The 17,218-nt window shown below is 41.8% G+C and overlaps 1 protein-coding gene across 1 annotated transcript in view; it reads right to left on the reverse strand.

Moving 5' to 3' along the window:
• LOC308331803 (uncharacterized protein) overlaps window positions 1–17,218 on the reverse strand; it is a 50,541-nt gene that overhangs the window by 23,273 nt on the left and 10,050 nt on the right. The window contains exons 8-26 of the mRNA XM_080787300.1: window positions 15,997–16,062; window positions 14,931–14,966; window positions 14,803–14,838; window positions 14,647–14,694; window positions 13,702–13,737; window positions 12,103–12,222; window positions 11,390–11,599; window positions 10,535–10,570; window positions 10,381–10,425; window positions 10,158–10,262; window positions 9,994–10,065; window positions 9,778–9,822; window positions 8,794–8,829; window positions 6,796–6,831; window positions 6,147–6,191; window positions 5,986–6,018; window positions 4,339–4,401; window positions 4,051–4,086; window positions 741–821 (exon numbers count right to left, since the gene is read on the reverse strand). Coding sequence (XP_080643426.1) covers window positions 741–821; window positions 4,051–4,086; window positions 4,339–4,401; window positions 5,986–6,018; window positions 6,147–6,191; window positions 6,796–6,831; window positions 8,794–8,829; window positions 9,778–9,822; window positions 9,994–10,065; window positions 10,158–10,262; window positions 10,381–10,425; window positions 10,535–10,570; window positions 11,390–11,599; window positions 12,103–12,222; window positions 13,702–13,737; window positions 14,647–14,694; window positions 14,803–14,838; window positions 14,931–14,966; window positions 15,997–16,062 — 1,185 coding nt within the window. The remainder of the gene's footprint in view (window positions 1–740; window positions 822–4,050; window positions 4,087–4,338; window positions 4,402–5,985; window positions 6,019–6,146; window positions 6,192–6,795; window positions 6,832–8,793; window positions 8,830–9,777; window positions 9,823–9,993; window positions 10,066–10,157; window positions 10,263–10,380; window positions 10,426–10,534; window positions 10,571–11,389; window positions 11,600–12,102; window positions 12,223–13,701; window positions 13,738–14,646; window positions 14,695–14,802; window positions 14,839–14,930; window positions 14,967–15,996; window positions 16,063–17,218) is intronic.

Consider the following 17,218-nt stretch of genomic DNA (forward strand, 5'->3'; position numbering starts at 1 on the left):
GTGGTGGTGGTGGTGAAGTTTAAATAATAGTGCCACCTCATAATTGTAAAGTGCATTTTCAATAATTTAATTAATTAATTTGTGTTTATTATGTACTTGGTTAGGTTAGTATTATAAGCATAATCTATGTCAGAAAAAAAGGGGAAAAAATAATATTAGGATCCGTTAAGGGAACCGGAACCGTTAAGAGGGATCCGGGAAGGATCCGGAACCATTCAAATCCTAACGAATCCCAACCCTATTCATGACCATAGGTGAGAGTAGGAACGAAGATTGCTTGCTTACAAGATTTTTTAATCTTCTATTTTTGAATAGCCGGAGTATAAAATACAGCTCAAGTGGTCAAACTGATTGAGCACATACTGTACTACATACAAACACACACATATGATACATTTTGAAGTGGTGCAACCACTTCTACAACCAGCTTGCAATGTCCATGTACCTGTGTACGTGTGTACGTCAATGAGCACGAGTGGTGTGCGCATGCGTGAAATTGGAACGAGAGAAGTATGTGACATTGTTGCCACCTGCTGGACGCAAATCGCTAATCTGACGGAGCAGAGAGAGAGAGAGAGAGAGAGAGAGAGAGAGAGAGAGAGAGAGAGAGGGGAGTTGCACCACTTGGTTCACACAGGTGTGATTTTTTATTTAGGGATGGGGTCTTAAGACAAGGCACAAAAATAAAAAAAATCATTCATACACACAAATAAAAACACACAGTACTGGGATACACTCACCTGTTTTCCTGGTAATCCAGGTATCCCATCTTTCCCAGGTGCACCATCTCTTCCAGGGACCCCAGGTTTACCACCTTCACCCTGAGGATTGACACACAAAACTATGTGATCTCTAGAACTATTTCACCCTGTGGAGTCATATGCAATTGGCCGCTGCAGTTAATTGGAGCAACCTGTATCGCGGCCGGCATATTCGGGAAGGCAGGCAAAGTGACTAGTGGCCAATCACAGTCTATGGGAAACAGGAATAATTTGGGGGTTGCGCACATTTGTCCCGTTCACAATAGACCCATAGAGAGAAAGAGAGAGACATGCTTTGATCTCGCAGCAAAGCTGTAGTTCCAAACATTGGAACTTCCTCATTGAGTCTTTCCCTATTTGAGTCCCTCGTCCGGTTTCACATTCATCTAATTACGTTTCAATACACTGTTAAACTAAGTCTCTTACTACTGAATTATAAGTTAAGTTATCATAAGTAAGTTAAGTTATCAAGTGTCATAATTAAACGACATAACAAATGCCCCATGCCCCATATAGTTGGATGTGAGATGAATGATGAATGATGAAAATCGTGAAAACATACCCCACCCTAGTCTGCAATATCCGCATTGGCGGATTTAATGGGGTGGCAGGGGGGGGCAGCTCCCATTGGCAAAAAAATAAAACAATAATTGCGACCCCCCCTGGGGGTCACGACCCACGGGTTGAGAACCCCTGCTTTAGGAGACCGGCATCACTATATGGTTATGAATCTGCCGTAAAGCAGGTCGTCTCTGGGTGACACTTATATACATGCTGCTGTGTTGTTGCCGAAGCTTTTCAGTAAACATTACTATTTTGATTATAATCATTGTGTGGACATTCGAAACATAGATGAACAAGATGCCCCCGCCAGCGCACCCCTCTGCAATGAACTAGCCTACTTATATGCATAGTTTCTAACTCAGAAAGTGAACTAAGGCAACACTGACAGCAATCAGGTAAATAAACAAACTTGTAGGATTGCAGTGTCCTGTCAATGCCGGTTGTTGTTGTAACTTGTGGTGTGCTTCTGACTGTAGTTTGTAATCATCTCTCTTATCATGACATGACTCGCTGTACGGCTGTAGTGTGTGTGTGTGTGTGTGTGCTGCTGTCCAGAATAACACATTTTAGGGGGTATATTGTATAAAAACGGCAAAATAATCGCACGTGCACGCTAATGCGTGCGTGTGGGATTCCCCCCCAGACATTCTCCCCCCCTGGGGTCAAGTTCAAGCTATGCCCATGAATTCCCGCTATATCCATATGAGATGAGATGAGATATACTTTATTAATCCCTGAGGGGAAATTGAAGCGTTACAACAGCATAATGTGAGTTATGTGACACATAAAAAAGCTAAAACTACTGGACAAACAGAAGAAGACAAAACAGACACAAATGGACATAACCACATAAGACCAGGACCACCAAGGACCATATGCCATTTGGGGGGAGGCAGTTCTTATGCATTCGCATTGTATAGTCTGATAGCAGTTGGCATGAAAGAGTCTGTATTGTTCCGTGAGCATCCTCGGGGGGAGTGTGAGTCTACGTCTGAAAGTGCTCACCCTATCCTGCAGCACACACAGAAGGGGTGGGAGGGATTAGCCAGCATGGAGTTCAGTTTGCCCCCGATCCTCCTGACTGACTGCAGGCTCCCCATTCGGAGGCCTTCTTTATGATCTTATTGAGCTTGTTGATGTCCCCCCCCACCCAGCATACCACTCAGACTGTAAAATAAATATGGACAAAGCGTTCTCCGGGTCTGATATGAATTCCTTGAATTGTAAATCGCCATCTTTCTAGATCCGTTTGGGCCCAGCTGGCCATTGGCTGGCCCAGACAACGAGGCGGGACTTCGTTGGTTTTTATTTTGATTCGAACGGGGGTGGCTCCCGATCATAGACTGTAACGGTAGCCACGCCCCTCAGAACATACGCGACTTTATGGTAATTTTTTTAATAAATGGGACCATAATTTTCCAAAAAGAATATTATGACATGAAAAATGAGACTTTAAACTAGTGACTGGAAGCAGAAAGTATTCATGACCATGTTTATTAAGGTAATACAGTCTAGGTGAAGTTGGGCCCAAATACATGGAGCTCTATGGAGCTATGGGTTTTTTTGGGCCCAATGACAGCGCCACAACAGGCCATTATATGAACTTTCAGGAAGTCCCGATTTCCTTAGTGGCTTCACAAAATATCTGTCTGACTGCCCCCCTGATATACCACTGCATAAAGCGGAACTCTGGCCACAACAGACTGGTAAAACATCACTAGTAGCTTGCTACACAGTACACCAAAGGACTTGAGCCTCCTCAGGAGGTACAGTCTGCTCTGTCCCTTTTTGTATACAGCCTCTGTATTGTATACAGTATTGTCTCTCCAGTCCAGGTCTTTGTTCAGGTGGACACCAAGGAACTTATAGGAGTCCACAATATCTACCATAGTAGGCCGGCCTACCCATTTTAACCATCTGTCTGTCTGTGTGAAAGTCCTGTAAGTGCAGTGGTAAACGACTGTGGAGAATGTGTGGAGAATGTCTGAAGAGTGCAAACTGACTGTGAAAAGAGGCTAAATAAGTAATCAAATGGCAGAAGTGGGGAATAAGGCTGGGGTTGCAATATGCAGTCTTCATCACATATGGAATTTGTAGTGCACGAAGTACACCGCCCGCAGCTAATTTGATACATTGCATGAAATGTAGGTATGCTTTTCCAATCCAAGGCACTGACTAGTATAGACAAAAAAAATACAAACTACAACTAAAACATGGGACTGTAGTTAGAGTAGTTAGTGATAGGCCTCTAACTATTCACTCCACTCACGATACAATTCGATTTTCACGATTTTTAAACACAAAATTATTTTCCAGACAAATTTCTCTTACACAAATACAGTATTTTCTTCTCCCTTCATTTTTTAAATACAATACTATGTTTTCTCTTATTAATACAGTAGCACATGACTGAAAACCCATTTTTATCAATTCTCAAAGATAATTTTCTTTCTTTCTTTTTACGCACCCTCTGCTGTTTGCATCGCAATACTTTTTATTTTATTTTATTAAATCGATTTAAATTGTCACCAGTATGAATCGATTTACAATAAATCGTTACACGCCTAGTTAGTGAGGGTCATATTATAAACCTCCACTGATACGCCTGTTTAATAGAGCAGCAGATTCAATTAGCACAACCGTATTAGTGGCAGTAAAATCATTGTGTGGTTAAAAACATAAAAGCGAGAGAGCTGCTCTCAGATCAGCTTTGTACTATACTTACCACCTGCCCTGTTAGTCCTGTTGGGCCACGTGGAGCCTAAAAAAAACAAGAGATACTGGTAAGGAACTGATTATTTATAAGAAGTTGGTATAGTGCAAAAATCTGCATGCATTTTCCTCCAGTCTCTGAGGGGGGGGGGGTCAAGAAAAAAGACCAGTATTTAAAAAAGGACCAGTCCCAAATGGGGAATACAATATCAATTTACCAGGACAATTTCAAAGAATATCATGATGAAGTTATAGATGAAGCTGTTTATCCGATGGGAGAAGCATTGTGATTTACACTTACCACAGCTCCAGGAGGTCCCGGGGGTCCTGGCAGCCCTGTGCCCCCCTGAGCACCAGGAACACCCTGAGGATAGATGGGATATTATGTCCTACTGTATTTCATTTGATTGTGTGCACAATATAAGTACAATACAAAAGACATAAAAACATCACAGTGAGAATACAAGGCGCAAGGTAGAGACAGTAATCCCCAAAAGAGCTTATTAAGGCCTCTACTTCCAAGTTCTCAAACCTTTTTGGCTCAGGTCACATCTGAAAATAACCTTTTCATCCAAGGCACCCCTGAATTTACATTGTTACTTTATAGAACCTTACATATTAATTGTACATTCGTTTCCGACGTTGTGTGTGTGGTTCAATAACTGTTTTGTTGTGGCTTTGCATTGGCACCAAACGTGGCTTCAAGTTGGTTTCAAGTCACATCGAGTGCCGTTCAAACATTGCAAACGTGTCTCCCCGTCAACCCGTGAGTGTGACTGTGACCATGCTTCTCTGCTGCATTGCTCTGCACTGCATTGACTAGAAGCAGCCAATCACGACTAGGTGGCGATCTTGTCGTCTAACTTTCATGAGTTTCAGGTTTTACCTGACAAAAATAGCAGATCTACAAGCTCACAACGTGTCCATCTGCTATTCTTGGCAAGGAGTTTTGGTGGTCTGTCAAGCATAGAGGGGTTAATTGGTTAAACTGAAGTGATAAGTTCCAAATATTATCAAAGTGTTCTGCGGCACCCATAGACCACTGCTATACTTACATGTAGTATACAGTAAGAAAGGAACCACATTTAAATAACTGAGCAGTAATACATTGGTCAATAACAAAAACTGAATTATAGAAAAGGAAAGAAAAAGTATAAATAAATATTAGACAGCACTGTTGTATGGGTTTTTGTGTACACAACAACTGTTATCTGTTATTGCTAGTTACAAGCAACACAGCTGTTCACACCCAGCACCTGTGGTGTGGAAGTACCAAATTACTTATGTGGAAAGAGTAATATCAGAAAGCGATTTTCCACAGCATTTGACCATAAAGAGCACACTAGATGCTGATTGACCTACTGTATAGGTCTCACACACTGCTTGCGACCAAAATCCATCACGTATTCAACACATCACTCAAATGGTACAGTAGATGTAGATGACATTGAGACTCAGCATTGAGGCTTAAATAAAAAATCATGATCTGGAACAGAGATTGCATCGGCAGCGAGTGCCTGCTTCAATCAATTTACCATGCTGGGAGGCACCGAAAAATACGATTTTGTGGTCAGAAATGGAAGATGAAAGATTTTTAACCCACTTGATTTAGCTTTTATTTATCATTATTCCTATTTATAGGAATATGACTAACAGTTGAAACGTAGCCACTGCCTACTGTGCATATTTCAGCTCAGAGACACGGAGAATAGTGAGGAGAGAAAGGGAGAAAAGGAAATCTGCACTACTGTACATTTACAGTATTGATGATAGAAAACATGTTCAGACTTCTCGTGATGCTTTTCTTTCTCTTTGTGTTACTGCGTCATATAATATTGTTTAAATTGGGTGTGAAAATGGTCCCTACATCAGAGTAAAATTATCACTCAGGATTTTGCACAATTGCAAGTATCCTTGTATCAACTAAAACATCTCAAGAAAGTCTTACCTGGACACCAACCCCTGGCGAACCTTGGTTACCCTGTAAAAGACACATTCAGCTATTTCAGGACTCTACACAACAGCATACAAACAAATGGATATCATTCTGCCAGTACATGCAACATAAAGGTATTGTGGGTATCTGAGTAATGTATAGTGTATACGCACCTTCACGCCAGATGGACCGGGAGGCCCATTGGTGCCAATGGGGCCCTGAAGTTTCAACAAATATCATCAATATATATTCACAGGGATTTCTTGCTGTTATGCATGACTGTATGTAATTGATTATAATTTGTGTATTGTGTGTACACATATGTGTGAGCAGGATTGGGAGGATTGGGACTTTTGAAATGGTTTTAATTACTGATTGTACTATAAAATGGATTAGTTGTTAAATACGATGCGAGAGACCCTGCGGACAGGTGGTGTTCAAGAATATTTTGGAAATATATTTTTGCTTGACCCTTTTGTAAAATCTTGATTAGTAACTGTAAGCACATTTTAATTGTACTTGTAACCAATTATAGGCTACTTTAATTTTGTAGGTAAATTATGTAACTCCTTCCAACACTGTGAGTGCATTTTGTTTCTATCGGGCAGAAACCTTGTATCTCCATAGATTTATATTCGTAAATTAATGCCCTAATTAATTACCTACGTAAAAAAATGCCGATCTATAAGCTCACAACGCATCACATTGCAACACGTTGTGAGCTTGTAGATCTGCTATCTTCGCATTTCTTTTATTGATTTTGTACATACAGGGTTTTTACCCGACAGCGACAATTTGTGACATGCGTGCTACTGTACTTACAGTTGGTCCTCTCATTCCAGGATCCCCGGGGTTTCCCTGTAAACGCAACACAGTCATTAAGCTATATTCATATTCATACATTCTCTTCTCACATGTTCACATACTAACACTACCTATGCACTGAGACCGACTATGCACTGGCACACATATGGCCTACAAACGCAAACAGACATACAGTACGTATATTGCAATTTACTACATATTTATTTATAATATGTAAATATGTTTCTGTAAATTATCATGGCTCAATTTCTTTTTGACATAAATCAGAAATACACATACATACACACACAGTCAAATCCTCAGTGGTCATCTATGCATTTAGAGTATACAAATGGAACAGAATAGTAAAATGTTATTTTGCACGAAGGCCTGTACCATAATCTGTTACGTTCCAGTGCTTTACCTTATGTACTGCACCTGCTGCTATTTTGTTTTGTACCTCACCTTATAATATATCTGACCTCATGTACATACCTGATACTTTTATGTCTAACCTCATGCACAACAGTACCTGCTATTTTATGTACATTGTACAGTATATAGATTTTTCTTTTGACCCGTTTCTTTCCTGCGTTTATCTCCTTGATCTTCGTCTCTGTCCTCCTTCCCCTCTTCCAGAAAACTACGATTGACGGAGCTCACACGAAAACTAATTTCACCCACTTCTTTACATCTGTAATCCTGTGATGTGAAAATAAAGTTGATTCTGATTCTGAAATAGTCCATTTGCTTATATTTCTACACTCAAGAGTTAACCCATTTTGGGCGGGAACCCCTTTTGGTGTTAGAATTATGTTATGCATTAGCTATTTTTTTTTAAATCGAAGAACTACTGACATAGAAACATAGCCTTTTCAGAAAACTCTCAGGATGTAGAAGACATTTTTAGAATCTGATCTCAGGTCAAAATGGGTTAAATGAACACTGAGGATATTACAGTGTACTACACACAGAGTAACAAAAAAACACAACATAAACACAAGGGACCAACATGATAAGCACTGAGCGAGGGAGGTAAACTGTACATCCACACTACTGACAGCAGGTACAGCCATGCATGAGGGAGGTAAACTGTACATCCACACTACTGACAGCAGGTACAGCCATGCATGAGAAGCAAGATTTAAGACATTACATTCTGGACCCCGACCCCTTTAGTATTCCCACCACTGAAGAGCATTACGTGGCTCCTGGCTATATAGTGTTACGGCTCAGAACGTCAGCTCACTTCGTTTCATCTATCCAACAAATCTGTGCTGTTTTACGTATAAAAAATTCAACTCATCCTGCCTCTGACACGGCTGCTTTGGGAACAGGTGGTCCGGATTAATATTTCATGAGGAATCTATCAAGGGCTTGTCTCTTATACCACACCACGGCTCTCCTCGGGATGTTAATTTGAGAAATAAATGCAGATCGGGCCCGCAGGGCAAGGGTGGGGGTGTGTGTGTGTTGATGCTGCACTGCTCTACATTTCCTCAATATTAAAAATGTGGAGAGGAACATTGTTGGAGCCCAGCTGACTCATTGCTCCTTGCAAACGCCTCCGAGCCCCCCCCCCCCCCCCCCTTGGTCTCAAGCAATGCCAGCCATCAGCAGAGAGAACCTACCGGTCTGCCTAGTACTCCAGGAAACCCAGGCAGGCCCTAGAGAGAGATGAAAGAGAGTGTGTGGTGGGGGGATACAGACACAAAAATAAAGGAGGATGGAAGGTGGTGGGGGGAAAGTAAGAACACACATACAAATGGAGAGGGATAAGAGAAAAAAAACAGATGTGGGAGAAAGGGTGAGAGGAGGGGAGACAGTGAAAGGGGTTAGCGGCAAGGTTGCAAAAAAGGTTACTGTCTAAAGGGTCTACTGTAGCCTCAGCCCAAGGTTTGGGGAAAAGAGAGCTAGCTCTGTGTGGGTTTAGTGCTTGTAGCGATGGTGTCCTCCACAGGCTCTGGCCGAGGGGGAAGAGGCTGCCTTTATTCTGGGTTACATCAAGTTACTCACTGGGTGGCCTGGAGGACCAGCTGGCCCTGATGGACCCTGCTCCAACATGCAGGGAGGGAAACACAGAAGCATGAAGAGATGCTCATCCTTTCCTCTCCTCCTAACCCTTAATCCATTAGGACATCCGTGTCATTTTAGATTTGAGCTATTTTCAATCATTTGAATCACTTTAACCACTATTTTATACTTGCTTGGCTATTCAAAAATAGCAGATGTACAAGCTCATAGCGCCGCACTATAAGCTTGTAGATTTATGCAAATCGTTTAAAATAAATAAATTAATAATAATAATAATATATATTTTTTAAAGGGACATTTTTCGTTGCTTCTGGGAGGTCCCTGAAACAAAATATTTTGAGATGGGGGTCTGCGGCTAATACACAAATAAAATGTTGGGGTCTTTCAGAAAACAGCAAAGACATTTGATATAAAGGGAAACAAATAGAGAGGATAAAGTATAGAGCCCTGGGAATATATGGTTCAAATGGTTAAAGGATTATGTGAACTCTCATTCCTGTACAATCAATTCCTTCACGCTTTCTTCAAGGCTTTGTTTTTGAAGCCGCTAAATGGGGAATCGTCAGTACAGTATGTCCTTTGAGAGGAATCCTGCTGATCAGATACTTTCTAAAATGCAATAGTTATATAGTACAGTAGGCTATACTTGAATGCATGCATGCATAGCTAGCTAAATGGTAAACAATTATGTCAATAGAAATGTAGAATCAATCAATTAAGCAATATTACACCAGAGGGGGTTGTTTAACAATGCACGCCTGCGATGCTGCGGGCTCGTTCTGAAAGCAACGCAGAAGTTAACTAGACCTGCACTCTGTCGAGTGCATACTTGCTTGTTGCACACTAGTAGGCCATAAATGGCCAACTAGTGCGCAAGCAGAGCGCGCAAGTACTTTCGACCGCTACAAATTACAATATTAAAATCTTGAAAATGTGAATGAGGCCTGTCTCCAACCCTCCACTTACCGGCTTCCCATCCTGACCAGGTTTACCTGGTTCTCCATGTGAACCCTGAAATGACAAAACAAGATGCTTCAAAATTGCATAGCAGTTTTTCTTGAGAATCTAGTGGAGTAACAATACTATACCAATGTCAAACCCAAAGTCAAACCGATATATTTCATGAAAGCTTTTCACATTGATTACAGTATGAACGATGACACAATCTACAGTTCAGTTCACCTCTGAGCCGTCGCGTCCTTTTTCTCCAGCCACTCCCCTATCTCCCTTATCAGCGCGAGGACCCACAACGCCCTGCAACGCACATTCAAATGCATAGTGAGAAATGTTAAAATTAGTGTTAAAGCCACAATATTTCTGCTCTGTTTGGAAGAGTTGAATCTCACCCGTTCTCCCTTGGCTCCTGGTTCTCCTGGAGCACAAGGGTCTCCCTTGGATCCTGGCAAACCTCTAGTACCTGGGGCACCAGCCACCACTGCTGGGGTTTCTCCCTGAATGCACACACAAGCAACTTTAAAGCCCAAGTCTGTATTATATTTAATGGGACATGTGGAAGGACTGACTGTGAGAGGTTTCAGGACATTTAGAAGTACAGGTTGAGGAACTTACCTTTGGACCAGGAGGTCCAACTGGTCCTGATAATCCTACTTTCCCCTGAGAAACGGCCATTTTCAATTATTGTATTAATGTAATGTATATGATATACATATTTATTAATGTTGAGTTGAGTTGCATAGTAAATGATGCCATTGTCAGTACTCACAGATTCTCCTTTGTCCCCCTTCTCTGCTCTATCCCCCTAAGAAGATACAGAGACATGTGATGTAAGCATGAGCAATAACTCCCCATTTAATTACAGTATGCTTTATAAAAGGATTGTAGGGAGGGAGACAAGGAACTATTGGCAGAGATGGGGAAGGACATAACACAGGTCTCCAAACAGAATCGATCTAGGGGATGTTGTGATTTGTAGAAAGTGTATACATACTGTAATATCATTGTATTAGCATTAGTAATAGTGAGAAAAATAACAGTTTTGAAAGTGCCATACTCCTATGTTATCAACATTTATGCAGAATCTGTAAAGGGCAGAGACCAGTGTCCCTGGGGTTGTTCATCATTGCACAGGCTTGGGGCGGTGGCTAGATATTAGCATTTCCAAAGATTATTCTTTACTTTGACCAGCTTGTTCTTGTATCTCATTGTCCACTGAGAAAAAATCTTTAGTAGTCTACTGCTACTGGTCCAAGTAAGCATCATCTGAAACAGTCCATGTTTTGGATGGCTACAATCTCTTTGATGATTCTACGAGCTTCGCTGGCACAGCATTCATTGTAAAAGTCCAATGAATGCGCTCTGATGCGCTCTGAGGCCTGCACCGCACGACCATTTGTATTACCTTGCGGTTGAGGTCAGAACTGTTCAGGCAGTGATGCAGCCAGTCAGGATGCTATTGGTGGTACAGTACTGTAGAAGGCCTGAAGGACCTTGGGAACCATGATGAAGAATGTGACTTTCAGTGCATCCTTATCTCTCTCCCCTTCCCCGTCTTTAAATCCCCGGTCCTTTCACATTTGCATCATCTTTATTATTCTAATATTCTATCTCTCTTCCTCACCTTATCTCCCGGTCTTCCGACCTCTCCGAGTTCCCCAGCTCTCCCTGGAACGCCTGGTTTCCCAGGCTTGCCCGGCTCTCCAGCCTGCCCAGTAAGTCCCTCTGGTCCTCGCTCTCCGATAGCCCTTCCTGTAGGTCCGGTTTGCCCCATAATCCCCCGGGGCCCCTCCTCTCCTTTACCACCCCTTTCCCCCGCTGGCCCGCGACCACCCTGGGGCACAACAGAGAATGAAGCAGGAACATTAAGGTTAACATACTGTATATGCAATTCATGCATTACGTCAGTGGTTCTCAACCTGTGCACATGCTTTTTTGAAGCATTGTATGTCTATCCTGTTTTTTTGTTGTGTATTTTTTGTTACTGGCAGAGCTGTGTCACTTATTTTGCCTCTTGTCTTGGCCAGTTCACACTTGTAAAAGAGACTTCAGTCTCAATGTGGTTTTTACTGGTTAAATAAAGGTTAATAAAAAATTTAATTGTAGATTATATGCCCTATCTGTTGACAAGTTCTTGTAGGGGGGTTCAAATATGATTATTTTGGGCGGTTATGGCCTGAAAAGGTTGAGAACCACTGCTACAATACACAACACGTTATACATGGGTATATCAATCAAATGTCACCATCTGTAGTAATGGAGATCTTTGTATATTCTCCTTATCCAATGTCTACAATTTTGCAGTAAAGCCTCCCAAGTGACTCTGGTAGTACTTACATCGGCCCCAGGTGGTCCTCGTTGTCCCAGCTCACCCTTGTCTCCGCGTTGGCCTTTCTCTGGCTTCTGCACCACCACCGGTACATCCTTCTTGTCCACCATCACCTTCAGGTCAGAAACCTACAGTACATGGACATCAGAAAGGACAGCAAACACTTCAGAATATTCACGGGAAAAGGGCTGATCAATGTCCTATCTTGCAGAAAAAGGTTTACTTCAACATCTGCAATAAATTGTGTGCAACCACTCTATTAAAATTAAAATATTTGATAATATAGTTGTGGGTAATTAGACATTTTTTATGTGATGTCTCCAAGGGCCTAACAAATGTTGGTGTGAAATATACCGTAACTATTTGAATTTGAATTATTTGGTGCCTACTGACAGTAGTATGTTTGGGAGGCAACTGTAATTGAAAATGTGCAATAATGTCCCCCAGAATGTGTTTCCCCCCCGGGTGCAGTGTTTGTTTTAGAAACACCAGCAGCGTGGCGTGGCGCTGAGCATTTATTCTGCGCTGGTGCGCTCACCTGTGGCGTTCTTCTCCGTTTGAAACTGCTGAAGCTTGAGCATAAATATTTTCAACTTGGACGTTTTTAGGCTAGCCTCAGTGGACACGGCACCTTAGTCTGCTGATTGAATAAGTGTTTCTAATCAGCCATGCTGCTTTCCTGCAGTGCACACCAATCACCAAACACCAATCAACCCATTCTCACAACAAGACAGTCCAATTTAAATGCCTCTCTCCTTCACTCGATCACTGCTACTCCATTACTGCTACATATGCTGCTGGCAAAGCTTTGCCTCCACCACCCCAACCTCCACATTTCTACTTGCGGGGCACAAAGATTCAACTGAAACTCATTGTTTAGCATAGCTTTCAAATCAAACTGAATTAATTCCCAGATTGCGCTTACCGGTAATTAAGATGCTGGATAGCTAATTCACGGATAATTTTAACCACTTGGTCCAGCATCCATATTCTGTGTGGAACATTGGACAAAAGTAGAAGACTCGTGTGAAGTGAGGGGCGCCAGCGAGGGCAGTATTTATATCAGCCAGATGACGTCTTACGTTGTCATTTACTGTACTGCCTTTAAACAAACATTAAAGTCCATAGACTTGGCTGGCAAAAAAAATCATTATAACTACCCTACACAAACATTAAAGTGTGTAAACACAAACATTGAAGACAAAAGTGAGGACGCAAATTGTGATTGGCCAGAACGAGATGTATGATGACATAGATGTTAAGAGCGCCCCTCACTTTAATTAGGCTCTAAACAAACATTAAAAGTCCATAGACCTGGTATCCACTTGACGTAATTCAAGCAGTTTTAACAGATTGACCGAGCTTTGCGCAACGTTTGTGCCGCAAATAGGCAATACAATATATTGTAAACAAGTAATGATTCCCGACATGCATGGGCTCAAGTAGGCTGGTGCATGAATGGCACCATCCTAGTAGATATTAATTACAGATTATTCAATCTAAGCAGTTGCTCTTTCATGAACATCTTTTCCGTATTAAAGCACACATTGTTCCGTTTCTAAGAGCCCGATGTAACAACAACATGTATGACTGTGTGTCCCACATACCTGAATCCCAAGGATGCCCAGGGCCTTCTGTACGTCCTGACATGAATGAGGACAAGAGATGCAACAGTGTCAGTGGAAGCGAAGTAGTAAAAGTCCTGATTTCTAAATGTACTTGAATAAAAGTGTTAGTATCAAAATGTACCTAAAGTAGAAGGTACTCATTATGCAGAACGTTCCTTTCACAAGTTTTCAAATGCATAAAAATCTACAAGCTCACAATGCGTCTCATCGCGTGGTTAATGTAGTGGATAATGTATGTTTAGTAATAATAATCCAAATCTACAATGTAACTAGTGTAAACTAAAGCTGTCAAATAAATGTAGTGGAGTAAAAGTACAATATTTGCCTCTGAGATGTAGTGGAGAAGTAAAAGTATTGGAAATCGGAAATACTCAAGTGAAGTACAAATACCTCAAAATTGTACTTAAGTACAGTACTTGAGTAAATGCACTTAGTTACTTTACACCAGTAGTTCCCAAAGTGGGGTCCGGGGACCCCCAGGGGTCCTTGAGGGAGTTCCAGGGGGTCCCAGCTAAATGATAGTTTGGAACCAAATGGACCCTTATGGGTCTGTAACTCTGTGAGTGTACAAATGGAACCAAATGGACCCGTAACGGTCCATTTGGTTCCATTGGTACACTCTCAGTTAAATTAACATTGATTTACAATATAAAATGGGGGTCCCAGAGATAGAAATGCCATCAAATAGGGGTCCGTAGCCTAATGCAGGTCAAACTGGGGGTCCTTGAAATTAAACGGTTTGAGAATCACTGCTAGAGCTGTGACAATATTCTCTTATGGGGGTCCCTGGCATATATTTTCAAATGGGGGTCCGTGGGCTAATTAGTGTCAATTTGGGGGTCCTTGACATGAAAAAGTTTGGGAACCAGTGCTTTACACGACTGCAAGTAGCCTGCCTCCAGGTGACGATCTGACTGGTCTTACCACTGCGGTTCCCGGTTTGCCCGGCGCTCCATCTTCCCCAGGGTCGCCCTGTCAACAACGCAGCATTCTCATCAATAATGTCAGCTCCAAACACACAGAACCTCATTCATATCACACTGTGGCTATTATGGAGGCCGTATTGTTACATGAACTTACCGTGTCACCTTTGAGCCCATGCGCGCCCCTCTCCCCCTGCAACGGAGAGAATCCATACAGTTACAGGAATGACTGGCTGCTTACTGATGCAGGGAACACCCAGATCAATAAAGACAACATTGACTTACTCTGACTCCCACGGCTCCTGGGATCCCAGGCACACCCTGAAGGACAGAGCGGGGACAATGATTAAGAACCAAAAGATATACTGTAAAGGTGTTTGCAAATGTGTGCGTTTTTTTTCCTTTCGCTGCGGTCCTTGCAGACTGATGCGTTACGCCGTTTTTCGGAAAACCAGCGGACCCGAAATGTGCTCAAATATTCGGGTCCGAAAATGCAGCAGTCTGCAAAATGGTACATTTATATTTACATTCACCCATTCACACACATACACCGATTGCGGCGGAAACCAGTGTCAGTGTCTTTCCCAAGGACACTAAGACATGGAGACAGGAGGAGCTGAGATTCAAACCGCCGACCCATGGATCATTGGACAACCTGCTCTACCTCCTGAGCCACAGTCACCACCTTAAGACGGTGGTAGGGTGCTGAATAAAGTATATACACAGATAAAGATACACGCATGTGCACACGCACGCACGCACACACACACACACACACACACACACACACACACACACACACACACACACACACTTTTACTTTTCTTTCCTTCCTGCATGTTGCTACAGATAATATGAACCCCTGAAGTGTGAAATCCACAGGGGTAAGAATTATTGAACTCGTACAGACTTCCTCCGTACCTTTGGTAAGAAATCAAAAGCAGGTGTGCTTCCTCTGGAAGCCTTTTTAGTTTAGGCAGTGGGTGCTCTGCTATACATACATACATACATACATATATCAAATACCATATTATTCCCAATGAATGAGAATGTGTATCCGAGTCTTCCTTTACTTTTTCCTTTGTACTTTGTCAGAGTTCCAGTCAGCTGGCCTTTCGTAAGACAAATGGCGTGCAGATTTGCACTAGGCGGTTCAATTATCTGTGTTTCTCAGTGCTACACCAATGAGGAAAACCAGGTCTGTGGATATTATAATATAATATCCACAGATATTACTATATTATATATATATACTATATTATATATATATATACTATATTATAGTAGTATTAATGCAAAGTAAACATAATTAATATCAGGATTAGAATACTGGAATGTCATGCATACTCACTGGGGTTCCTGGAGGCCCCTGGGGGCCAGGGATGGGTTCCGCCGCTACTCCTTTAACATACACTACCTGCAAGACACAGACAGACAGCAGTGCTGAGACAACATGCCATACATACTGTATACAGGTTGATGAAGGATGTTGGATGGACTGAAACGCCGTCCAAATTAAGTTTAAATGCAATGCAAGCGAGGAATATTCTTTCCTATATGATTGGAATAGTTTTCTTCATCACACCTGTCACTTACTCCAAGGTGTGCAGAAGCATCCTTATCTACAGAATACGTACATAATTAAATTTATATTTACTGCAGAATTGTCAATTTCACTTTAAGATATACCAGGGGTATTTCACTAGATTAGTGGGCCACTTGTAAAATGACTTAAAGTCGAGGGCCACAAGACCATGTTCGTGGTTGTTGTGTGCTATGGGACACAATGGTCATATTATGTCCATTATGGTAACTTATCAGGGCCTGCTTCATAATGCATTTATGCCTTTTGATGTTTGATGTGCTCATTTCTGTGCCAGTTCTTTATAATGCACAGGCTTTGATTTGATATTGAAATAGAACCTAGATATTTCAGTGCAAGGGGTCCCTGGCATGGAGGCATCTTCATGAGAAGAGTAGTGGAGACAGGCTGAGAAGAAGGTGAAAGTGAAATGAACCCGGCTTATAAGAGCACAAGCTCTTATGACGTATCAATTGAGAATGAGCCATAAAAGCTAGTCAGCCCAGGAGGCTATTGATGTCGAATGAAACATACTGTATAAAATCTACAAGTACATGAAGATGTACTGGTAGCAGATGGAGAATTTTCGAATGCACTCAAAAGCTAATGGATGCAGAAGGAGAATTCTTTCTTCAGTGTAATGGACAATAAACAGCCATTCAAAATTGGATGGCAAATGGATGAAATGCTCTCAAAACGCACCTGTTGTGCTCTTTTATGTTGATGTGCTACTGAAATGTAGCGGACATGGTTGAAAGCCACATTATTCTTTAAGTAGTGAAACGTAGACAACATTTATAGCTGTGAATAAGGTCAGTGACAAGGAGGAGGGGGTGCCAAACCGTGCCAAGCTGTTGTGGCTGTGTATGGATTTTCCACACGCTACTGAGTTCCCTATAACACTGATTAGTCACTGTAAAGGTGACTAATCAACGATGAAAAGTGATATAAAATACAATACCAATTGGTATTATTAAAGGGGAGCAATAAC

The sequence above is a fragment of the Protomyctophum bolini genome (assembly GCF_963924005.1).
Source record: "Protomyctophum bolini genome assembly, chromosome: 2".
NCBI lineage: Eukaryota > Metazoa > Chordata > Actinopteri > Myctophiformes > Myctophidae > Protomyctophum > Protomyctophum bolini.